The sequence below is a fragment of the Pelmatolapia mariae genome, linkage group LG4, assembly GCF_036321145.2.
Source record: "Pelmatolapia mariae isolate MD_Pm_ZW linkage group LG4, Pm_UMD_F_2, whole genome shotgun sequence".
Lineage (NCBI taxonomy): Eukaryota > Metazoa > Chordata > Actinopteri > Cichliformes > Cichlidae > Pelmatolapia > Pelmatolapia mariae.
The window spans coordinates 6,188,597-6,215,507 of record NC_086230.1 but is presented as its reverse complement, the minus strand read 5'-3'; the positions used below and the strand labels follow the sequence as shown (position 1 = coordinate 6,215,507).

General features: G+C 38.5%; 1 protein-coding gene across 1 annotated transcript in view; it reads right to left on the bottom strand.

Moving 5' to 3' along the window:
• LOC135932781 (uncharacterized) overlaps window positions 1-13,884 on the bottom strand; it is a 30,063-nt gene extending 16,179 nt beyond the window's left edge. Inside the window, exons 1-8 of the mRNA XM_065470423.1 lie at window positions 13,813-13,884; window positions 6,281-6,346; window positions 5,950-6,009; window positions 5,076-5,138; window positions 4,884-4,964; window positions 4,684-4,777; window positions 4,361-4,417; window positions 3,229-3,261 (exon numbers count right to left, since the gene is read on the bottom strand). Of these exons, the coding sequence (XP_065326495.1) occupies window positions 3,229-3,261; window positions 4,361-4,417; window positions 4,684-4,777; window positions 4,884-4,964; window positions 5,076-5,138; window positions 5,950-6,009; window positions 6,281-6,346; window positions 13,813-13,884 (526 nt within the window). The remainder of the gene's footprint in view (window positions 1-3,228; window positions 3,262-4,360; window positions 4,418-4,683; window positions 4,778-4,883; window positions 4,965-5,075; window positions 5,139-5,949; window positions 6,010-6,280; window positions 6,347-13,812) is intronic.
• Between the last annotated feature and the right edge of the window lie 13,027 nt (window positions 13,885-26,911).

Here is a 26,911-nt window from a genome sequence, read left to right as displayed (position 1 = left end):
CCAAAACTCAAACGCGGCAATGGCGGAGGAGGGCAGCTAACAAACTTTTAAATATTACTTTTTCTGGGTCACAAAATAAACTTTTAAGATATTTTCAGGCAAGAATGTAGCTGTGTAAAGTTCAAATATCTACTCGATTTATCAAGACATCACATATTTGCAAAACTGCTCCGATGTTTTCGGAGACGTCTATGTTTTTTTAATGCAGCTTTTGAAGATCTGTGGCATCTATTAATGTTAAATCTAGCCTTTCTTTAACAACATAAGCAAACTGCTTTTATATTTAACCGACTTTTCTGTTTAATTACATTTTAAATAATAATAATAATAACAATAGTATTTGTTTTGTTAAAAAATGTGTTTAAAAACAAGCCACTAATCTGGAAAGCCACTAATCTGGAAAGCTATAATGCAGATTAGTGGCTTGTTAAATGGTTAAAGTCTAGGTTGGCTTTTTAATTGAGAATAAAGTAATATAGCTTGTCCTTCTAAAGAATTAAGTTAAATTCCACAGTTAAATCATAAGAAACATTATGTTACATATAAACCCTGACATATGTTAGATCTGGTCATTTTGCTTATTAGAAACTTTATATATTGGAAGTTAGCTTTTAACAAGCATGTAATGATTATATTTAAATTAGGTGGTCTTTTTTGTAAACACATATCTCTTTAGGCCTAAACTGACAGTGCCAATACCACACATTCAGACACAGTAGTAGATGGTGTTTTTAATACTATATATGTTAGTCTAATTTGGTTGTATGGGGTCTACATTGACCTTCTGTGTTGTAAGTTATAATGATTGCACAGCCATTAAGGATCAAATCAGCTTCTAAAACATTTTCTGTTTTTTCTCCCTCTGCTTGCTTCTTACTGTCTTTGAGACTCGGGACCAGCACTCCTGCTGTTGGACAGAAAGACATCAACTCAGTGGTAAGTATTTTGGTTTTTCAATATATTAGCAATTGTCAGTGACATTTATATTAATCAGGCTGAACTTTAATCATACTTTAGATCAGCCTGTTTTACTTCTTGTTTTCTTCTGTTATTAGACTTGAGATATGACTGCACTATGCTGTTGCTGGTGACTCCAGTTAATTCTACAAGACATGCTGTGTAAGTAAACAAACAACAACAGTTTGGTCTGCATTTCTTGAAAGATCACATCCCCCAAACTTAGTTTAGAGGGTCTACACTGTATATAGTGAAGTCTGCAAGTTTTCTAACAACAAAATTTGTTTTGTGCCCAAATCATTTTGCACATCATTAGAATGAAAGTTATTGACCATGTTTGCATAGCCTTTTTTAAAATGATGCTTTCATGACATTATTGTATGTTGGGTGGTGGTCAGGGCTATCCAGACTGACAAGTGGGACATTGAATGTCACCTCTCCGGTGGGGAGGGGGCCTGAGATTGTCTAAATTGGAGTCTGTTCTATACCAAATGCAGAAAAAAATATTTTAAGAAAGCAATTAAGTTCATGTTCCAAAAAATATGACTGTTTGCTTGCAGGACACCAGGAGAGATGAGTCCTCTGTCACAGATGGTGTGGTCAGTGAAGATGGTTGCCTGCAGGTTCAAGTTCATTGCATCTCCAACCCACATCCACTGCCACTGTACTTAAGGGAAGTTAAAGACTTTCTTCTGCACTTGGATCACCTCGATCCATGACAGTCATTCAGGCAGTAATGCCTGGACTGGAAACAAGCCATCCTTAAAATATTACAACATTCCAGCTCCTGTGTTGGAATGAAAAACAAATGTGTTGTTTAAATTAGAGACTGCACTTGTGACAGAACAATAAATATATTTTATTTTGATTATATAAGTAATGTAAGTACAAAACAAACTTGTGGTAGACCTAAACTTATTTTCAGAATAATTAAATCTGAGACTTTGTTTCATTGTAAGATTATAACAGTGATGGCAATATAATTGTTTGTTGTTCAAGAGAACAGTGTCCAGTATGTTGGCTGTTATACTGTTGTGCATTTGAAAATAAAAGTTGGGCTCATTTTAACATCATTACAAAAATTGTTGTTAATTATTTTTAATCATATTCAGGTTACCACAAATTGTTTTTTCATTTAGTTGAACTTGAAATGTTTGTCAGTAGGTAAACAATTAGTATTGTCCTGTCAGAAATATCAAGTTATTCTTAATACTGCATACTTGCAATGAATAAGTTGTCCTAACATTCATCTTAAGTAAGCTTTACTTAGTTTTTTTGAGTCAACAAGTTTGCATAGTTTTTTTTTAGTTCTAGAAACTAAATAGGTTTTTACTCTGTACTCAAAGTGAATAAGTTGCCTTAACTTTGTCATCTTAAGTAAACTTTACTCAAATTTTTTGAGGCAACGAGTTTGCATAGTTTTTTTGAGTTCAGGGAACTAACGAGGTTGTACAGTGTACTCAAAATAAGTAAGTTGCCCTAACTTAATTATCTTAAGTAAACTTTACTCAATTTTTTGAGTTCTGGGAACTAATGAGGCTGTACAGTGTACTCAGAATGGGTAAGTTGCCCTAGCTTAATCATCTTAAGTAAAACTTTACTCAATTTTTTTGAGGCAACGAGTTTGCATAGCTTTTTTGAGTTCTGTGAACTAATTCGATTTTACAGTGCATCTGCTAAACAGCAATTTCTAAAGAGAAAAAAAATATTTGTCTTTTGCAATAAAATGGAAAATATAAGTCGCACTGTATGTGTGTGCATCCTCTTTTAGAAGTGAAAAGAAATTTCTTGTTCAGTCAAACATGAAGAACCCGCTTTGTTGTTGTTGTTTTTCTGCTTTTAATGGCTAATCTTGATCAAATATAAAGTTTATGGCTGTTTGATGGTCAACTGGGTTTTTTTAAGGATTTTTTTTAAAGTAAATTGCCCTGACTCCCTTCAGAAAACATCTCTCTACATATCTGCATAACGGTTCTAAATCTTCTTCCCTGTACCTTTAAAGTGATATTTACCTGAAAAGCTGCAAAAAGAACAGCAGTCTGTCCATAACGCATGAAGTAACAAAAAATGTTTAGTGAAAGCCTGATTCAAACAAGTGGGGAAATAAATATTAATAAAAATGGTAATTAAATGAAAAGAGCTGGAGTAGCTTTTAAGATGGTGAACAGCAGCAGTGCAGCAGTCAGTGTGATTTCTAGGATCTGACATCAGCTAGAAGCAAAACACACACATGCACTGTTTCAGAATTAATAAATAAAATGTGTTTCCTACCTGGGTTGGGAGAATCTCGCTTACACACTTTTTCTAAAGAAAAAAGAAAAAAAGAGAAAAATATGGAGACAAGCAAGGTTGTGAATTTTAAAGTCAACACACTGTAAAACATCCCAGTCACACATTGTTTAAAACCGAAACAAAACAACAGAAAATGTGGATGTAGGTTTCAGTACCTGTACATACATCTCCACACTGACAGACACAATAGCAGCATGGATACACATGCTTACAATGACGTAAACACAAAGCGCCGACCCAACGCATCAGAATCTGTCAGATGTCGGCTTTCTCATCCGACAGCATGAACGCAGACACGCTGTCGGGGCTGAAAGCCGACATGTCACAGATTCTGATGCTGTAGGTTTTGTCTCTCTGCAACCAAAATTCACTGAACCAGCAGCAAAAGAAGATCAAAACTATGCTTCACATTTGGTAAACATCGTCATTATTCCCTCTGACTTTTTTGCTTCCACAATAAAAATCACACTTCCTGCACAGCTCTCTCTCTCTCTCTCTCTCTCTCTCTCTCAGTGTACTTCAATGACAGTTTCCCATCTCAAATCTCTGTTTTCTGCATTATTCACTTGCTTATTATGCACTAGTCTACTGTTGTGTACAGCACTGCACTGCTGTTTTGTTTTGTTTGTTTGTTTTTCCAAAAATTACCTTTGACAAGAAAGTCTCATTTCTGCAGTTCAATACCGAAGAAATTTAAACTTTTTAAAATTATACCAAATTGCAAAATGCTTAGCTGTGTCTCTGATAAAACCTCTGTAACTTTGCTCTGCTTCAGCAGCATCAGGTAATGTTCATATGCTGATTTCAGTTTTTGATCTACTGCAGAATATTTTTAAGGTTATCTGCTATAAAATGCCAGGTCAGGAAAATCTCCTTCATGATTTTCTGTGTTTTATCCTCAGTTACTTTGACACAAAGGCATCTGCTGTGATGCTCACAATTCTGATGAAGTCTCACAAGTGTCAGTACTGATAAATGATCAAAATTATAATATTTCTGACTGTGTGAGGCAAAATTTCCCCGAATCGAATCAAATCGGGACCTTGTGAATCGGAATTGAATCGATTATAAAAATCAGTGACGTTACCCAGACCTGTGTGTGTGTACTTACCATACACGTTACAGACTTCTTCTGCAGTTAGGTTTGGTTGTCTTCCTTTTGTTTTGTCTTTGGTGAAAAAGAAGAAAAACGTTAGCAGTAAGAACCAGAAGTTAATTTTAGGTTTATTGTAGGAGATCCACATTTGAGAACATCATCAGAATGTTTTACGGTTTGAAAAAGACCTGCTCCTTTACTTTCTCTGAATTTCTAAAATGTCTAAGCTCATTACAACAGTCGGTGTCACAGTGTTGCTTCTCACAAAGACATTCAAGCAGCAAGTCTTTAAACTAACCACAGCTGAATGTTAGACAAGTATCAAAATGAGGTGATACCTCGTAGACCCTTGGCTATATCTGTCAAGCACATGAAGTGGTAGAAAGGGACACTGATGTTCTTATCCGTCTCGTTACATGGCGGTTCATAGTCCTGCAGGACAAACAACATGTTTATCAGATATAATCCTTGTTTAACCTGACCAGGAGTAGAAAACAACAAACAAAACTTCGAGGAGATGAGATTTTTGTTTCCTTGCCTCAAAACACTCCCGTAGAAAACAGGTTTCTTCTTTGTTTTCACAGTCTTTGCCTTTCATTAAACTACATACAACGATGTCCTGCAATGAAAGAAGGGCACATTTACCATTAACCAAATATAAGTCACTCCAACATAAATTTAAATACATTTTCACATTTTCTAGTTTTTAAACAATGTTTCACAAAGTTACCTCAGACTTGTTCATTATTTTGACAGGAATATTCTCTGGGAGCTTGTCTATTGTAGTTTTCTTCTAAACATAGAGAAATGGTAAAGAAGCAAAAGACATCATTGGTTATGTTTATTTTTAGTGAGTGATCATCACAACTGAAACTGCAACATGTCCAAAGAGAGTCAAATATACTGGCTGCTAGAACACAAATCTGCTGGGGTTGGAAGCTCCCAGAGGGCTGCAGGTTGTCTAAAACCTGATCCCAACACCCAAATCTGATTGTTTGGTTTGTCTGTCATTTCATTGTTTTAAAAAAAACTTGAAATGTAATCATTCAGAATTACAAGAAAATAGAAACAAAAAAATGTCACCAAAGGCACCAGGAAATTTTTGTATTATATATCTTTACTTTCAAAAAAAAAGAAAGAAGTTAAGTTAATGTACAATTTATGATGACACTGATCCCTTGTTGTTTTACACTCTCAACACATTGCATGCAAAGCTTACAATTTCTGACCTTGAGCCCACTACAAGTCCTTAAAAATGTCTTTTTTCCATCACTGACAACAAGTAAAAACTGTTAACTTGGAGCTCACACGTGTGTTACACACTGAAATAGACACAGACTTCCACACTTGACACTTTCTTTACAGACCATTTCAATATGGGGCAACTTTTAAAGTAGCCTATTAGCTTCTAAGATGTAGATAACAGCATAATGCAGTTAAACAGAAGAAAACACTCATTACAGTCACTGAATATTTGTTGTTTTGGGGCCTGATTTATATCATCCCTCATATTACCTTTTATCTTAGCAGCCTTGTCATCCAGCATTAGAGATCAGCCTATTAAGAAATTTAATAATAAGGGAAAAGAACATATTTTTTCTTACCCAGTCTGCTTTTTTGAAGTGGTTCATACAACCTGCTTCTGATGGCTCGATCAGGATTACCTGGTAGACAAAAGGTTGTTTAATTAGATGGACAAAATTACCACCATATGATGAACATAACATGTATAATACTATATAAACTACACTAATGCAGATCTAAATTTAAGAAGGACAGGCTACCAAAAAAATTACAAATGAGTACTTTGGGTCTCATAGCTTTTTAATAAAATCGGAAGTTACAGTAATCAACAAAACATTACATCTAAAAATATTCGAGCTCCTCTTGAAACTAGCACTAGCAAATCAAGTAAAACTGCAAAGGAACACTCACGCTTAAAAGCAACAGGCAGAGATAACAGCCGTGTGACGTCATGATGCCCTCTGTGATCTTTGCAAACTACAGTGAAATTAAAAAAGCAGGAGAAAGGTATATTATGGACACATAGACACACAGAAGATTTAAAAAGATTTAAATATTAATAAAACAAAACCCATAAAATTTGTTTCCCTGGCCAGTGCTGGCCAATGCACACGTTCACATTTTAAACATCATCTTGATGACATTTTAAGGCTTTAGGGTTAGATCAGTGTTGCAACGACTTCCATTTAGAAAGTTGTTGAGAGAAGAAGTAGGATTTGATGTGCCATACGAAGGCCATTATGAAAACTAGCTGTCTTTGAGGATGCTGATTTCATGAAAGTAAAATGTCAGCAGTTAATAGACAAAAGCTCAGATGACACGATCAACAGGCAGGTCAGCAATATCTGACACCTTCTCCCTCTCCCACCATCCCATCGCAGGGGGGATCTCCGCTGGTCTTGCACATGATAAATATTGTTTATTAAAAGAAGCGCTTTGACCAAGTAGCTACAATAACACTGAATATAATCTCTAAATATGTCCCATGATGTTATCACCACAGCTTTTCTCCAAATTGCTTTCTCTTTTTGTGAACAGCAAGTGACCCTGAGTGCTCTGCAAGAGCATCTTTTAAGTATACACTGTGATAGCTATGCACTGCAGACATTTCTTGTTTTAGCGCAGACAGCTGACTGTCACACTCTGAGAATGGCTTAAAGATAAGTGTAGTCAGCTCCACAAATCATGAAAAATAGCATTTACATTTATCTGCAAGAAGGGGAGAGAAACAATCAGTTCATGTGTATCATTTCACGTTGTATTGGGCTGTAGTATAGGCTGAAACCTGCGGTTAACATCCAAAACTAAATCATATAATCATTTAATCATACAAGACATAAAACACGTTCAATCTGAATTCATCATGGTGGAGGGCGGCATCACGGGCATCGGCAAAAAAACCCCCAAAAAAGTTGCTCATACTCATGCTGCCCTGACATCATGCCAGCGCATTTTGGGGATGGCATGATGGTTTCCTATAGCTCATTTGCAGGGAGTAAGGGCGCCCTCCGTTTGCGAGGTGCGCCTGCTGCACAGGGAGGAGAGGGCGGGGCGGCGGGGGATCCACCGGGTGGCTGGAGCAGCATCTAATAACCAACCCGCAAAATAAAACAAAATAAAAACAAAACAACAAACACGAAAACACCAGAAATTATGATACAGACTTATAATTTGCACCGATGTTTTTTCGAAATTCTGTACGCGAAAAGCGAGCGCGAGAGCCCTCGGTGCGCCTGCTCGCTGCTGAAGTCAAAGTAAACTTTATTGTCATCTCCGCTACATACAGTCCAGTATATAGAGACACGAGATGACGAGGCTCCAGTTACAGCAGTGCAAGTAAACAAACAATAAATATAAGAAGAGTAAGAAAATAAATATACACTTTAGGACTTGGGGTAAAGGGATCAATAACAATTTAAAATTTATAATTTACAGTTTGATGATTTAAAGTCTCACACACAACCCGTCGAAACGGGAGGGAGACCTGCTGCTTCCAAATAGAGCACATTTGATTCATAATATTGTCAATCCAAGTCCGTTATGTATTCATGATTTGAATCCTGGGTTGTGTGAAATCCCAGAAATAAACCCTAGACAAAGCGAATCTGTGAACTAAGGTGTAGGTCTATTAGGTTATGTTGTGGTGATCCTTGAGTTGGGGGATGGGTGTTCATACTGGAGTGCAAAATTAAAAACAATGGAAGACGGACAAGAAAAGTTCAAAGCCATCAGGTCCTCAGTTTAGAAAAAAGAGAAAAGAAGAGGAGGAGAAACGAGCAAAAGATACAGGTAAGCAGATGTGTCACTGGATAATGGCAGGTCATCCTGAAACAATCAGAATCAGAATACTTTATTAATCCCTAAAGAAATTATGTGGGTTACAGTTGGTCCAAGAAGAAATTGTAAAAATAGTAACAGTAACAGACTAAAGTCCAAACAATACATTATGTTACAGATTTTTGACATTTAAGAAATAGCACTAATATATACACATCACTCAGTTATGAATATCAAGGATTAACAGAGGTGATTATAAATAATTATCAAGAATATTGACAAGAATATGAAAGAGTAGAAAAGGAGGGATGGAGTGTTCACCCAGGGTGCCAAACAGGCAAGGACCGCCACTGACTGTAATGTCAGCAGTTAATAAACATGAGAGATTAAAAACAAGCTAAGATGACACAGTCAATATCTGAGGCCTTCTTACCCTCCCAGCATACCATCTCAGGGCAGATCTAGCTACAATAACACTGACTATGAATTCTAAATATGTCCCATAGGCTGTGTCCCAATTCAGGGGCCGCAGCATTCGCAGTCTACATGGGCCGGGTTGTCCAAAGACCGAGAGGGCTGGAAGTGCGAGGCTGTGAAATGGGACTGTTCAGCCTTCAGATTCGGTGGAGTTTATTAAACGTAGCCATCTGCTCCTTGCTCCCTAAAATATAACAGGACATTGGAGTCCATCTCACACTTCAGTTCAATCAGTTTTCTGTTTGACGTTTATTCAGCTGTGTAAAAACTATAACTTTAATCTTAGCCAAACCGATTTACTCAGTTTTATTTACTTACAAATTAAAACACAGAAAAAAGCCAAACAATAACATTTTTGTTACTTATATATCGTGCTTAACCCGAGTAGTGAAAGACCACGGAGGTCTGAAAACAATGTGCCAGGAGTCTGGTGTTCTCAGCGGCTCTAGTGAGCCTTAAACCCCGGGTCAGCTATCGAGCTGCCCAGCCAACATGTATATATGGGCCCCACCTGGTTTTTGCTCGGGCTGGATGGGTACCATGTGGGCATGGGTTCAAACTGGGCTTTTTGTATGGGGCCTACATGGGTTTTTCACATTAAACCCATATGCGCAAAACCAAGTGGGCACTTTTAGTAGGTCCTAGCTGGGTCAAACATGGGAAACACTTAACTTGGTCCAAAATGGGAAACACACGTAGGACCCACTTGGGTTTTCTACCTGGAATAGACATGGGCAAACACAGTCATGTAAGGATAGGCTGTTGTTGTGTGCCCCAAGTGGGGCAAAGTGAGGTAATCAATATATGTTTTAATATCGATGACACAGGTGGGGACCACCTGGTCAAACTATATGGGTCGCACATGGGTAAATGCAAGTCAGACCCTGAAAACATGTCTATGTGGGCCCCATATGGGTTATGTTAAGTTAATATGGGCATATATTTTATGTGGGCTCAAGATTGTTTAGTATATATGGGACCCAATTGGGTTTCTCACATTAAAGCCGACTTTCATATATTGTTTTAGTAAGTATCCAAAACATACAAGTTTCATTTATATAATTTTTCAAGGGATCTTATATCTGTTTTCACTCTTGTATTCTTTTAATACAAGTTTCACACAAGACAGATACAAACTTTATAAGATTTATATATATCTTTTCCGTATGGGTAAATCTGCAAAAAAAAAAACTGCAGCTACAAGTTGTGGAACTATTTCAGACAAACGTTTCCATCTCATCATCTGCAATACATCTAATCGAAACACTCAGCCAATTTCGACATTATATGCAGGGGTGCACATAAGTGGTCCGCAGATGCGCATGCGCTGTCAAAATAAAAGACGCGCACCAGATAAGAAGTTGCAACGCGCGTTTGTGTACATAAGATTTTCTGGAGGAGGACAGACATTTATTTAGAACTCTTAAAGATGTCGAAGAAGCAAGCTCCTTTAAGCAATTACTTTGGTGTTCCTCCACCTCCAAAGAAATGTCAGAAGAAGTCCGAAAGGCAAAAGAAGTGCGTATTCTCGGAAAAGTGGTTGCAGGAGGTGAGCTGGCTTCAAACAAATGATGAACGCACAGAGATGTGGTGCAGAATATGCCGTGAAAATCCCACTCTAGCGGACAAAAACAGTGCCTTTTATATGTACACAAACACGCATTGCAACTTCTTATCTGGTGCGCATCTTTTATTTTGGCAGCGAATGCGCACCTGCGGACCACTTATGTGCACCCCTGATTATAGACTTGTTTTTAATGGAAAAGTCTGAAAGTTAGTTGATCCTGTAATGGAAATCAGTGCATGGACTCGGCACCACACTTCGAGAGATCACTATCTGTGAACACTGTTCACTGTGTGATCCGCATCTGCACTGAGGATGTTTCTCTGAGCCAAAGTTCATTTAAAATGAAAAATCTAAATTTGAAATTTCTTTTCTTTTAACTTCAAGACATGTTGATGATGTCATTTAGCCATTTAAATCAGCTGTGTTGGATCAAGATATATCTAAAACCCTGCAGGACCCCAGCCATGAGGCCTGGAGCTTCCCAACCCTGTTTTAAAGCAACATCTGCTCCCATCCAGATGACACCTCTTGAATATAGCACAAAAATAGCAAGACGATACTAAAACACACACTGTAGTAGAAGAAAAGCCTGCCTGCCATGCAGACCTTTTATCAACTCAAACATTTAAAGTGTCATGAAACAAAAAAAGGAAAAAGTAGACCCGGACTGCTGAGCAGATAGAATCCTCCAGGATAACACTCCTCTCCAAACTTGACACTATCCAGATGGTTTTGAGACATGCTGTAGTTATCAACATTATTATTAAACAACAACATGTCTGTTGTGTAAATCAGATCAGTAACAGGCAAAGATTAGTCCCAACTTTGGTTTGAGGGTTTTAATCGATCATCACACAAACTTTTGTTCCTAAACAAGCAACAGATCAGCTGAAGAATCCTTATTGACACCTAGAAATTTACCTGGGACAGAATTTCAAAATTCAACTTTTAATTGTTTCACAATTGTTGCGCTTTATTTTGAAATTCTTACTTGGTAAAAGGTTTAAATGTAACTGAGATGCTCACTATAGGAAGGAATTATCAAAAATTTTTAAAAGTAAGCACTTTTAATACGTTTTACTTTTCAGAGTGAATATCAAATCATCTTTTCCATGTCTTTTGTTGGGTTGCATCACATTTTATTCTCTAACTGCTGATTCACATTTTGCAATCCTTCTCTCTGTGGAATTGTTTACTTGAGAGTTACACTGTAAGAAAAAGTCCTAATATAAAAGTATTTTACTGTGTATTTTACAGTTTTGTTCTGTTCTTCTAGAATATCATTCAATTTACATAAATAGACTGTGATTTCACATTTCAAATGTAAATTAACATAAAATCACTGTAATGTAATAAAACATAATTGTCTTGTTTTTTAAATATATCTGTCTGTACATATGCATATTTAGATTGTTAAAATACATTCACAAATGTATCATAATTTCACAAATATTTGTCCGTTATTTGAAAGATTGAACTGTTAAATTCAAATGTACTGCTATGGACAAATATATGACATGATTCTTATAAACTTTTTTAACATCAAATAATTATTACTATTACAGCTATTTAGGACGATCGTGGCTCAAGAGTTGGCAGTTCACCTTATAATCAGAAGGTTGCCGGTTCGAGCACCGGCTCGGACACTCTCGGTCGTTGTGTCCTTGGTCAAGAAACTTCACCTACCGCCTACTGGTGATGGCCAGAGGGGCCGATGGAGCGATATGGCAGCCTTGCCTCTGTCAGTCTGTCCCAGGGCATGCAATCCATTATTATTTAAACCAACTGTTAACTGTATATTTCTGTACATTTAAGTATTATTATACATATTGCCACATTCATTGACCTTGTTTATAGGTAATTTCATTGTTTAATCACATTAAAATGTTCCTAATTGAATGTTTAAAAGCACTTGAAAAAGGCAAAATCCCATGTAAAATTAGGGCAACAAACTGTATTGTCATTACTGAAAATAACCGTATTTTTATGAGAAAGTTATTTTCTGTTATTTTATGGTATTATTTTGGCGCCCCAGCTGCCGGAATATTACTGTTTTTCTAGGATTTTTTTTTTAACAGTGTAGAAAAAAGCAAAGTTGGGGGATATAAAGAACAGAAAACAGCAGTCTCTTTTACAGCTCAGGCTTAGTGTTGTGTGGTGATGTTTGTAGTCATGGGGTCACTGCATAACTGAAATCTAAACCCCCCTTTTTTCCCACCGGCATAGCCTGCACTTCCTCTACATGGTGAACTAAGACCTTTTGCTGATAACTAAAGATGGTCTTCACTGTGCTTTTCTACAGATAATCAAATAAATCCACACAGAGTAGTCGTGGAGTCTTGCGCTTAGCACATTATACAACAGAGCTCTCTGTAAACAGCAGGGGTTACTTCCCACAAGGCTTTAAATTAACAGAAAGAAAAACTGTGTGTGTGCTGTTTGTGAATGACACAGACCGCACCATAACGAAAGGCGGGGCTGGCGTTACCCTGGACATGCAAGATGTCTCTCTAAAGACAATTTCCATTCAAAAAGGGGGAAAAATCAGCTGTTAAATAAATATTATTATAAATAATAAAGGAAATGTTTGTTCTGCAAATATCTTTATGACTCTGTGTTAATACACCTACTCCGTGTTCTACACTGTAATCAATCCAATCCTTTCTGTTCACTTAAAATATTTTTATTACTGATGTGTTAGATTCCTAGCAATTTGTGCTGCTGGCCACATCACTCATTGCCAAAAGGAACTGCAGCTACCTTGTGACAGGAATGTTTTCTCTGGCTCAAAATGACTGTATACGGACTATTTGACAAATTCTACCACCACCTGTTTTACCACCAATTTGGCTGATGAACAAGTTTTGGCAATAAAAAAGTACTTTTTCCTGCATGTTTTTAATTCATCACCGAGTGATTGTTAATCATTGCCTCGACATTGAGGACTCAAAGCTGTCAGCAAACTCCTCGAGGAAGACAGCTGAAACTATCAGAAGGCAGAAGGACGTGGGGAAAGTCGCGGGACAAGCATGGGTGAGATCCCAGGATTTTACTGTTTTAAAAGCGTGAACATGACCCCAAACTGATTGGTCTAACGCGAGAAACATGCAGCAGAAGCATGAATGCTGGTGACCAAGTTCGCCACGTACGTAGGTCACGTCGAAGGTGATAGTCATGCAGGTATGATACCCACGAATCCGCTCTTTGTACGTGTTTCGATCGTTAACGGTGAACGGCGACGGGATTAAAACACTCTGAAGTCGGATGATTGTTTCTGATTTACCCCCTCCTCCTCCCCCTCGGATGTGTGCGTGTAGCGACAGATCGATAACACGGATGAAACAGCTGACCTAGAACACAAACATCGTCTTTATTCTGAAAACGCGCTCTGCTCAAGGCGCACACATTATATGCCTGAACCAACTTTGCACAAATTTCACATTATTTTCGCTCGTCACACTGCGCACAAGATAACTTGAAAGGCGTCACAGCGCCACTGCTCAGCCACATTTCTATGTCCAGTTAACGCAACACCTATTTCGCAGAAAAGCTAAAGATGACCCAATTTCAGCGACACACACTGAACACACAGTTAGAATGCAGAATGCTCTTTGCAGCCTACCTTGGAGAGGTGCTGATCCATTCTGGCACCTTTACTTTCACTTTCAGCTTTTGTAGTGTTGCATGTCGTCATCCCCAGGAGTTTCCAGACCACTGCCCGGGGCCTATTTAAATAGACTACCGAATTATTTTTGTCACAAAAGTAATGAGGATTTTGGAAAGTTGTGGAAGTTCCGAATGTTTACTTGGCTGCATTTCATCGCTTTTTAATTCGGTCACTGTTCCTATAGGATCATGACCTGAACATGACATTTCATACAAATCCACTCTTCTAAGTTTGCCGTTTTCCCTTCTGACCAGACGCAGCTCTCTGCACCATATTGATCACCACACTGTGCTTATGTGCTGAAAGAGAAATGTCCTTGTCACCAAAACTGATTCTGAAGTATGATTTCACTAACTCAGAGGTTATATCACCCGTGGCAGTATATATTGAAACAACAACTGTAATCCCTACGTTTCGATTTTTTTCTTGAAACACAATTATGACTTCAATCTCGAAATGATCTATAATAATTTATAATAATTAATGCAATATCCTTCCATCCTTTTTAGCAAAACATTATTTGTGTGTGTTTATACTTTTATATTTGCTATTTTATTATATTGTTATTTGATTCTGTGGAATGAATGATGAGTTATTAAGAAGGAGATTTTAATGCATGTTGAACACCATCTTGACCCCTTTCAGTTTGCCTATAGAGCAGGAAGAGGTGTGGAGGATGCTGTTGTCACACTCCTGCATCTCTTGTACAAGCATCTTGAGGCCCCCCACACCCATGCAAGATTATTATTTGCTGACTTTTCATCGGCATTCAATACAATTCATCCCTTCTTACTTGCTGACAAGCTTTACAATCATTTTAAGCTTGACACTAGTCTGGTCGGCTGGGTGACAGACTTTCTGACTAATAGGTCACAATGTGTGAGGGTGAATCATATATTTTCTGATGTGCTCTCCTCCTCTACTGGATCACCCTAGGGATGCTGCCTCTCTCCCCTTCTGTTAATTCTGTACACGAATGAGTGTCGCAGCAATTTCACGTACAGACACGTCCTGAAGTTTGCTGATGACACAGTGATCGTCAGTCTTCTGGTGGGGGATGAGTCAGGCCATGGGCAGGTTGTAGATGATTTTGTGGATTGGTGTGATGAGTCCTTCCTTTCACTAAATGTGTCAAAAACTAAAGACATGATTATTGATTTTAGGAAGTCCTCTTATAGCTCATCACCCAATATCATTAAAACTGCTGATATTGGGATCGTTGAGAGTTACAAATATCTAGGTGTGGTACTTGACCATAAACTATGTTTTGAATCTCATGCCGATGCCACTACTATAAAAGTTCAAGAAAGACTGTTCTTTTTAAGGAAAATGAGATCTTTTAATGTCTCATCTGAGATGTTGTCTTTGTTTTATAGAAGTTTTATCAAATCTGTGATGTCCTTTTGTATCGCTGCCTGGTTTGGTAACCTGACGGTGAAGAATAAGAATCGGTTGGATCTTTTGGTAAAAACGGCTGGCAAAATTTCAGGGCGCTGGCAAGATGGACTTTTGGCCATTTACAATAAAAATGTGCTTAGAAAGGCTGATTCTATTGTTAATTGTGCGAACCATCCACTTCAAGGTGAGTTTGAGTTGTTGCCTTCCAGCTGCCGTTTTAGAGTACCTCTGAGGAAGACCAAAAGACTCCAGGCTTCTTTTATCCCTACTGCATCCTGTCTCCTAAATGGCATATAACCGTTCTGGGATTTTCTACTACTATTATTCAGAATCAGAATCAGAAAGACTTTATTTATCCCCAAGGGGCAATTAACATACAACAGAGCAGCATGACGTTGAAGATAAGGACAGGGCATAAACAGGCAATAAGAGTGAAATAATAAATACACAGAATATACAATATATACACAAATTACACAGTCTTAAAATTAAAGTGACTGAAGGGTGAATAAATAACTGTAAGTGAGTAAAGTGTCGGCAGTATAAATAGAGTGTAGTTTATGTTTATAGGTGTGGGAAATGGTCGTATTGGCTGGAGTTAAAAAGCACGGTGGCTTTGGGCACAAAGCTGGCTCTCCTCGTCTCAGTCCTGCAGGAGATGCAGCGGAGGCATCGCCCAAAGGGGAGCCATTGAAATGTGGGGTGAAGAATGTGAGAGGGGTCGCTGATGATTTTGGCTGCCTGTGTAAGGGCCTGTTGGCTGAAAACCTGTGCCAGAGTTCTGACAGGCAGTCCATTGATTTTAGAGCACACTGATGCAGTGTGCAGAGTGCAGCACACTGCAACAGTGTCCTTTAAAATCATTGGACTGCCTGTTTGTTTGTTTTTTGGTTTTGTTTACTTTTATCCTGTTGCTAAACAGATTTCCCTTTTGGGACAATAAAGAATTTGAAATGAATTGAGTGAAAGCATATGAGAATGTGTATATGCTAGTCTGCTCTACTCTAATTTCAATGTACAACTACAGCAACAATAAAGACATTTTTTAAATCTTTATAATAAATCACTTATATCGAGGATAAATATGTTGAATACTTACTGTAGTGAAGTAAGTACATATTAATGCACATTTTAGCTGTACACATAGACAGCATGCTTGAGACAAATATTTTAAATATGCAAATTAACCTTTAATGTCATAATACTTGTATTTTACAGAGAAAAGTTATGCTTGGTTTTCTCAGAAGAAAACTCAACATTGAATTGCAATTCAAAATGGATTAAATGTAACTTTTGAAAATAAAAATGCATGATTGTAAAATTTACCACAAATTAGCATCCATACCCCCCACCCCAAATGTTATGAACTGATTGACAGTCATTTGATATTTTTATTCAAAAGCATCAGTGCACTTGACGATAGAAGGGCAACTGAGGGGAGAGAAATGGAAAAAATGATGGAGGAACACCACCAACAACAGAAATACAAATTTTATCAGAGACCACCTTGTTTTTGAAACAGCGAGACAGTGAGTCATTATGGCTACGGGCTATGGCGTGCATAGCTGTGGCCAAATAGACCCCCCCCCCCCCCCCCCCCCCCAAAAAAAAAAAAAATAAATAGCTTATTTGACTTGATACAGTCATGTAAGTCCTGTGTGTGTGTTTATAAACTGTTTATTTTCCCACTTTGAGGTTAAAAGATGTAGCTCAGACCCTCCACCTACACCCACTACCAGCACCCACCCACCTACTCACTCATGTCTCACATTTAGAAGTCAATGTGAGACGTGCCTAAACCTGTGAGGATGGGTTTTTTGTTCACTTATGCTTTCTTATTCCAATAGCCCACTTGTCTTGACTCAGTCAGTGACAGGCTCAGGTAGCCTGCCAGGAAAAACATGCATCCTTACTAGATGTCAATCCTAGGTACAAGATCTGAAATCTGGTCAGTACACTGTCTGAACTTGGGCTCTCATATCTTCTTGTGGAACAAACACTTTCTCACAACTCTCTACAATATGTCAAGTATGGCTCCTGTTACTCTTCTGCCCTCGACCTCAGTACTGTCTCCAAATAGGGCTGTGTGCTTTAACCAACACATACATACAACTGCAGCTCAATCCATTCCACTGACACAGTTATAAAGTTGGTTGCTCATGGTGCTCATATATGGGAGAGATGAGGTCGGTGCAAGAGCTAATCAGATAGAGCTCAGCAAACAATCTGACATTGAATATGAGGAAGACAAAATTCATCGTAGACTTCAAGCAGAGCAGAGCCTCCCCTGATCATCAATGGAGGCTCTATTGAGAAGGTCCGTGATTTTATAGGATCATTATTTCTGACCACCCCAGTCTGCCAACACCAGACCTACAGTTAAGGTAGCTTAGCAGCACCTGTATTACCTGAGGTTGCTGAAGAGGAACTGTCGGGATGAGAATCTGCTGTGGCCTATCGTTCCAATGGGAATTGATACGAATTGATTAATTGTTGTGATCAATGTTGAGGTTGTTATTCAAAAAAAGTAAAGTAAAAAAGTTGTTACACATATGACACAGAACACTTTTCTTAAAAGTCATGCAGTATGTTATCAGGAGAAAGACATTCATTATACTACCTGTTCTCTAGAATATCTCTCTACACCATTACATATTCCATATGTACGGGGTACGACCCCCCCCCAGTCGTGGCACATGGATACTTCTTTAAGACACTCCGGCTTGCCTGGCCGCGCCCCACAGCTCATGTATAAAACAGCTGTGCCTGCCATATTGCGACCTCCACAGTAATCGGATTCATGTAAATTCAGTTAAATCGACTTTGACAGCGAAAACTAAATTGTGTTTTTGTTACTATTGATGCTGCTGATAAATAAATTTGGTTCTAAGCATTTTTTTAACACTCTAGTTTGTTAAAAAGAATCACCATCCCTTCAGCTTGTTCATGGCCAAAAGTGTCCATGTGTTATGTTTTTGTTTCTTTGCTACTTTTTCTGCATAAAGTTTTTTTCATAAATATAAAATAGTCATTACTTTTTACATTTTTAATCCTTCAAACACCTTTTTCTAGTATAATGCACTTGTTTGAAGACAACCTCAAACCTCACCATTTCATATATCAGCAGTGCTACTGGAAATTATTGTACAGTGGTCCCTCGCTATAACGCGGTTCACCTTTTGCGGACTTGCTGTTTCGCTGATTTTTTTTTTTTTTTTTTTTACAGCACATTGTGTTGTGCGTTCTGATTGCTGTAGACCATTGTCAATCAATCAATCTGCCGTGTCTCCTGTACAGCAGCAGTCCCCAACACCCGGGCCACGGACCGGTACCGGTCCGTGAGTCGTTTGGTACCGGGCCGCAAGAGTTGAGGCTCAGGTGTGAAATGTATGGTTTTCAGGGTTTTTATTGTTTCCCTGGGTCTTTTCCCGTGTTGTAGTCGTGTGTCTTATTTTGAAAGAACTATTTACTCGTTACCATAGCGACCAGAGAGTATCAAGAAGCAGAGAGGAGGATGTTACTCTCAATGTTGTTGGCGCATTTCAGGAGGACACTACTAATAAAGTTACACAATTACACAGCTGAATTCGCGTTTATTATTATATTTACAAAATACCACAGTTTTTGTCTTTGTCTGTATCATTTTATTTTGTTGTATTTATCCGCGACACCTTAAAGGCCGGTCCGTGAAAATATTGTCTGACATTAAACTGGTCCGTGGTGCAAAAAAGGTTAGGGACCGCTGCTGTACAGTACAGAGTTTGTCGAATTTACATAAATCTTCGATCGCTAGCAGTGTAACTCTGAAGTGCGGTACTGTATGTTTGTAAGTTTCCTCCCCAACAAACACAGCAATGCCAATAAAATGTTTTGCACGGTTTCATTTTATAATGCTGGACTTATGTTTCTATGAAGGTTTGAACTTTAAGAGTGTTTAAACATTAAGACAACAGTCTTAAAACATCTATAATAATTGTAAAAAATAAAGTTGGCCACTTCGCGGATTTTACCTACCGCGGGGTATTTTTATTCAATTCAAATATTTATTGTCATTGTCAGAAAAACAATGAAATTGCGTTTGGAGCTTCCATACACCCGTGAATAAAATAATGATAAGTGTAAATATGACTCCAGTGCAATAAAACAGTCCTTAGCAACAACATACAACATGACAAGTAATATTTAGAAGTTGGATATGGTTATTGTCGAGCCCGTTCTCACTCCCGAGGCGTAACATCCCGACGTTTTGTCACGTCCTGCGGCGTTCCTGAGGAACGCGAAAGGTGACCTTCCACGTTGTTATGGTACGCGGCGGTTTCCAGCCCTGTACTGCAGCCCTAAACTTAACCTTATCACTAAGCCTAACCATAACCTTATGCCTAACCTTAACCATAACCTTATGCCTAACCATAACCTTATTCCTAACCTTAACCATAACCGTATCCCTACGCCTAAACCTAACCTTATCCCTAAACCTAACCATAACCTTATGCCTAAACCTAACCATAACCGTATACCTAAGCCTAAACCTAACCTTATCGCTAAACCTAACCATAACCTTATTCCTAACCTTAACCAGCACTTTAATGAGGTGAAATAGTGTTTTCTAAAGCGATTTTAAGGGAAAAAGCGAAGATGTGTAGATTGAGTCCAAACGGTTCTCATGTGTCCGCAGTTTTCCGATGTCGTGACGTAGGAACGCCTTGGGTGCCCGAAAACGTAATATGTTGACGATTTGTCACCTAACGTAATATGTTGACGATTTGTCACCTAGCGTAAAATGTTACGATTTGGGAGTGAGAACGGGTTGGTATTGTCCGTGAGAGAGAGGGGACAAAGAGTTCAGAAGCCTCACAGCCTGTGGATACAGGCTGTTGGCCAATCTGGATGTTCTGGCCTGTATGGACCTGTACCTTCTCCCTAAGGGCAGCAGATGGAAAAGGTGGCGCGCAGGATGATATTGGTCCCGCAGGATACTGTGCACCCTCCTCAAACAGCGAGTGCGGAAGATATTACTAATCTCTGGCAGAGTTGTTCCAATAATTCTGCCAGCTTCTTTCACCACCCGCTGTAGTGCTTGCTGATCGGCCTTGGTGCAGCTGGGGAACCACACTAACAATCCATACATCAGAACGCTGCTAATGGCACAATTATAAAAGTTCAGCATCAGAGGTCTGGGAATGTGTGCACTCCGCAGTCTCCTCAGGTAGTAGAGGCGCTGTTGGGCCTTCCGTGCAGCTAAGGTAGTATGGTTGCCCCAGGACAGGTCCTCGGTCACCGTTACCCCCAAGAATTTAAAACTGCTCACCCTCTCCACCTCCCCACCGCCAATAAAGAGAGGCAGATGGTTGCTGTGACCCTTCCTCCGGAAGTCCACAATGATCTCCTTGGTCTTTTTGGCATTCAAGACCAAGTTATTTTCGTGGCACCATGACTCTAGAGACATAACACCAGCGATAAACGAGGGACCACTGTATTATTAATAGTAGAGTCTGGGACATCTAATTGATTAATATCAACATTGATTATTATGCACTATTATTTTTGTTCAAGGAGAGCAAAAAATATAAAACTCTCTCTCAGCTTGTTCGTTGCCAAAAATGGCCACCTTTTATGTATGTTCGCAAAATGCTGTAAAATCTATATTTATTAAAACATTTATCTACTTTTACCGACTCGACTCTTAAAATTAGCACCAGTCCTTTTCATCAAAACCAAAATTTTATCTACATTTCTTTTTTTTACTCTTTAAATGCCAGTTAGGCTATATATGTTACCAGTAACTTTTCAGATAAAAAGGTGATAAAGTCCTAATGGTTTCATAAATCTTCCTATGTATTTATTTTTTTCATATAAGCATCGGGGACAAGGCTGTCTTGCAATTGCTGAGGTCACTAGAGTATTTCTTCAAGGATCACTCTTCATTTGTAGGTTTTAGTGGACTCCTAGTACTGTGAAGTAGTTTTCATGGGACAAAGGAATTGTATTCCAAGATCTGGGAGATTGTAGAAAAGAGCAGTAATGCCCTTCTTGCCATCTTTCCAGAAAAATAAGTGATCTGGAAGCTGTTAGGCTTATTACAGCAGCAGCACTTTCTGCACCTGCATAAACTCCAGGACACATTTACTAACAGTGTTTGTTGATGTGTGTGCTGCAGCTTTGAATTATTTTTTTTTAAGAGTTAATATTTTGGCTATGGTGTCTTGTTATGTAATGTACAAGAGTAAAAGTGTTTTTAGCATGTGCTTCAAAGCTAAGTTTGACTGGGAAACTCAAAGCTCAATAGTCTGTATCAACAAAAATTCACTGCAGCCTGTATAATATTTGATGTGTCATAATTTATTCCAGTCTATCTTGCAAATACATATTTGCGTTGCAATGTCATGCACAAACACACACAACTATTAGATCCTTAAGATCAAACCTGTGTCATTTGGTCCACTGCAGTGTAGTAGTCAAAAAAAAAAAAGAAGTGAAGTGGCCACAAATGGCCAGGATAGAGCCCAGAGGGTTAATGCGTAAAATGTATAAAAATATTATTGATTACAGGGTAATACATTAATGTTAATAGCAACTGTAAGCTTTTTACTTTGAAGTTACAAGTATAAACAATGCTGTTACATTTACACTTAAATTTTTTACTAGAAGTATGGACATTGAAACAAGGGAACGACATTTTATAATAATCGGAATTCTGTACACTGAAAAAAAACCCACCCAACAACACATAAAAAACACAAACAAACAGCCAGGGCCTTCATCTGTCCATTAAATGTCAAACATCGCATTGACCCGTAGTCCCTGCTCGTCAGCACATGCTTTCAAAAAGAGCTCCATGTCCTCTGCAAACTGAAAAACAAAGAGGAAGAAGTCCCTCTACACAAAAACACTGCAGATGACAGGCCAGGCAAACATCTATTGATCTGTTTGAATGCCTCCTCATCATGTGAGCCTTGAAGTTTTTTTTGTAAGAAGACTAAGACCACAGTGCTGCTTCTTTCAGTTAAGACAGCTAGCCAAGGTAAAGCCATACCTCCCGGCTAACGTCTTTGAACGTGTTATTCACCTTTTCCTTACTTGCAGATTGGACTACTGCAATTCATTGTATTATGGTCTAGACCAGGCCACCATCCATCGTCTTCAGATGGTCCAAAATGCAGCTGCTCACCTGCTAACTGGTACCAAACGGAGAGAGCATATAACCCCAGTTTTAGCTTCTTTACATTGGCTTCCTGTCTCCTACAGGATCCAATTTAAACTTTTACTTTTTGTTTTTAAGTCACTTAACGCCCGAGCCCCTCCTTACCTTTCTGAGCTCCTCTCTGCTTATGCTCCAGGAAAAACCATGAGGTCTAGCTCAAAATTAATGCTGTCCATCCCACGGACTTATCTCAAATCTCGTGGTGATAGAGCCTTCTCTGTGGCAGGTCCCAGACTTTGGAATAGTCTCCCCCTAAATATTAGATCTGCACAAACACTTTAAATTTAAATTTAAATCACTACTAAAGACACATTTTTATGCCCTGGCTTTTAACACACTATGACCCAAGCATTCTGGTCTTATTTTAAATAGTTTTAGTTATTGTTTTAATCATTTTATTGTCCTATTATTGTTTTATATTGTTATTATTGTATTACATTGTTGTTTTTTAATGCCATTTTTATATTGTTAAGCACTTTGTGCAGCATTGGCTGTTTGAAATGTGCTATATAATGTTGAAATCTCAATTCTTTGATCTTTGGGCTGAAGGAAGAACAACACTCGGTGTATAAATGCTCAATCAACAATCTCTTTATTCCATACAATTCTCATTATTCCATACAACACGTTTGAGCATTAATCATCCGGATGGGGAGATGTGCATGAAGAGGGTAACAGCAGATCTCGACGTGTCTGACCATTTCTCACATTCTTATAGCTTCAGCCCCCCTCCAAAGTCATAAAACCTAAACATCCACATTCTTTCTCTCTCTCAGTGAGCCTAAGTTATGACCTTGGCTTCCTGTGCAGTATGTTCTGTTCTTTTCTAATCAGACAAATAAGGCCATGATTCTCTGAAAACAGTATTTCTTATAACGCAGCAGTATCATGCATCATAAAACAATATCATTCATTCACAATAAATCAGCAGTCTAATGTAATACAAATCAGTTTAATAAATGTAATAGTTATCCCGTTCTTCTAAGTCGGGAGAATAATGCAAACTAAAACTACATAATAATTTCACAATCTTTAATTAGGGGTATAACGTGGCATAAGATGATATAATAATCTCACAATAAATAAACTTGACCTTGACCGTGAGGGCATTTCATTTTCATGGACTTTCCACAAGCCCCAGTTTCATTTAGCACAGGGGGTAGAGCACATGAATGTTCTACCGAAGATTCAGAAAATGGTTTAGATGCTGGAGACAAGACATCGAGAAAGAGATGGGGCTCCATGGAGTGGGCAGCGGGAGAGAGGCGGGGCACCTCGGAGAGTTCAGTGGGAAGCAGTCCTGAATGCTGACATGACAATAATTGCCTTGCCATATCCCCACACTGTATGACTGTCATGTTACAGACAGGGCAGTGAAAGTGCACCGGCATATCATTTTGTCTGTAAGAGAGAAAACAACAACAACAACATGTAATTTAAATGTAGTTGTACAGAATGCAATCAGTTTATCTAACAATCAGATTGTACATATTAACAAAAATATCCAAGCCATCCTCAATAATGAAAGCAAAATGGTATGGATCACAAGAGCCGTCAAGAAATGTGGTGAACAGGAAAAAAAATTTTTTTAATGGAAACACACTTTTTTCTCTTGCTGATGAATGCACTGAACTGTACAATGTGAAAAGCAACTTTTAAGTCAACAAAGAGACTGCAGAAGTGCTGAAAAGAAGTGCATATCTCACTAAGAGAACCCAGGTTACACAGTAACCGTACGTTACGTTAGTTTCACGTTACTCTGTAATATGATCAGTTAACCATGTGAACCTATAGGCTACAGCCCCACACGACAACACAAAACCCTATCCAAATGAGCACACACGTTTCTCTTAGCATTTTGGTGTAAACACAAAGCCGACAACACAAATCAAAGATGAAAACTTTCATTAATGAATTCATTTTTTAAATAATTTCATTTATTCAAACATTACTAAAGTCATTTATTATATAATAATTTAATTTTAAACAAAAACACTATTTTAAATCTATTATTCAAACTGAATTATTAATCCATCAATAAATACTTCAAATCGACAATGAATTTCACAAAAAAAGAATTAAACTCTCAATAAAGACCTCATTTCAAAAACCATTTTGGGATTCCAAATTTAAAAAACAGATTTTCAAAAACGTTTTTCAAACAGAATTAAAAAAAAGAGAGAAATAAGCAAATGGATTCAAAATCAAAGATTTATTTCTGATATTTAAAATGGCAATTCCACTCCTCATTTGAAAATCCTTTTCCCTTTCCTGTTAGCTATTGGAATAACTATCTCATTTCTGAACTCCTGATGTCTGTAAACACTCAGTCCAGATGTTAGCGCGTTACGCTCGTGGGGCAATCGTGGCTCAAGAGTTGGCAGTTCGTCTTGTAATTGGAAGGTTGCCGGTTCGAGCCCCGGCTCCGACAGTCTCAGTCGTTGTGTCCTTGGGCAAGACACTTCACCCGTTGCCTACTGGTGGTCAGAGTGCCTGGTGGCGCCAGTGTCCGGTAGCCTCGCTTCTGTCAGTGGCTACAATGTAGCTTGCCATCACCAGTGTGTGTGAATGGGTGAATGACTGTATGTAGTGTAAAGCGCTTTGGGGTCCTTAGGAACTAAGTAAAGCGCTATACAAATACAGGCCATTTACCATTACTTTCTGATACTTAGAGTTAAAAGAACTGAGACAGGGTGATTAAAATAACAGCTGTCAGTTCCTTATATCACTGCTCTCTGCTAAAACTGGAGATGATTGATTTCAGTTCATTAAATTTAATATGTGAGTGCACACATTCATTCATTTCATCCCTGGTGATGCTCTGCCAGGCCTCTACTGCAACAGTCTTCAGTTCCTGCTTGTTCTTGGGGTATTTTCCCTTCAGTTTTGTCTTCAGCAAGTGAAATACATGCTCAATCGGATTCAGGTCAGGTGATTGACTTGGCCATTGCAAAACAGTCCACTTCTTTCCCTTCAAAAACTCTTTGGTTGCTTTTGCAGTATGCTTTGGGTCGTTGTCCACCTGCACTGTGAAGCGCCGTCCAATGAGTTTTGAAGCATTTGTCTGAATATGAGCAGATAATATTGCCCGAAACACTTCAGAATTCATTGTGCTGCTTTTGTCAGCAGTCACATCATCAATAAATACAAGAGAACAAGTTCCACTGGCAGCCATACATGCCCACGCCATGACACTTCCACCCCAATGCTTCACTGATGAGGTGGTATGCTTAGGATCATGAGCAGTTCATTTCCTTCTCCATACTCTTCTCTTCCCATCACTCTGGTACAAGTTGATGTTGGTCTCATCTGTCCATAGGATGTTGTTCCAGAACTGCGACGGCTTTTTCAGATGTCGTTTGGCAAACTCTAATCTGGCCTGCCTGTTTTTGGGGCTCACCAAAGGTTTACATCTTGTGGTGAACCCTCTGTATTCACACTGGTGGAGTCTTCTCTTGATTGTTGACTCTGACGCACATACACCTGCCTCCTAGAGAGTGTTCTTGATCTGGCCAACTGTTGTGAAGGGTGTTTTCTTCACCAGGGAAAGGATTCTTTGGTCATCCACCACAGTTGTGTCCCGTGGTCTTCCTAGTCTTTTGGTGTTGCTGAGCTCACCAGTGCGTTCCTTCTTTTTGGGAATGTTCTAAACAGTTGTTTTGGCCACGCCTGATGTTTTTGCAATCTCTCTGATGGGTTTGTTTTGTTTTTTCAGCCTAATGATGGCTTGCTTCACTGGTAGTGACAGCTCTTTGGATCTCATCCTGGCAGTTGACAGCAACAGGTTCAAAAAGCAAACAGCACACTTGAAATGAACTCTGGACCTTTTATTTGTTCATTGTAATTGGGGTAATGAGGGAATAACACACACCTGGCCATGGAACAGCTGAGAAGCCAATTGTCCCATTACTTTTGGTCCCTCAAGAAGTGGGAGGCACATATACAAACTGTCATGATTCCTATACTGTTCACCTGATTTGGATGTAAATACCCTCAAATAAAAGCTGACAGTCTGCAGTTAAAGCATGTCTTGTTCGTTTCATTTGGAATCCATTGTGGTTGTGTATAGAGCCAAAAATGTTAGAATTGTGTCGATGTCCCAATATTTATGGACCTGACTGTATAAGTATATATGATGAATTAATCAAATTCCAGCCTCTAACACAGTGCGCTGTATCTTAGCATTGAATGTCCAGTATATTCTAATCAGTAAAATTTAAGCATTCACTGCACCTACAGTATCTACACCTGTGTGGCAAATGTGTGGTAAAGATACAGATAATGAAATGTAGTTATTACTAAAATATACATAATAAAAGAACAAAAGCTGACATTGTTTCAGTTCAGCACTTTTCTCTGTATGTCTGTGTTTATAAAGGACCTGAATTCTGTGATATATACTGTACTACACTGTAAAATATAACTTGTTGTTTCAACTTAAAAATATGAGGTAAA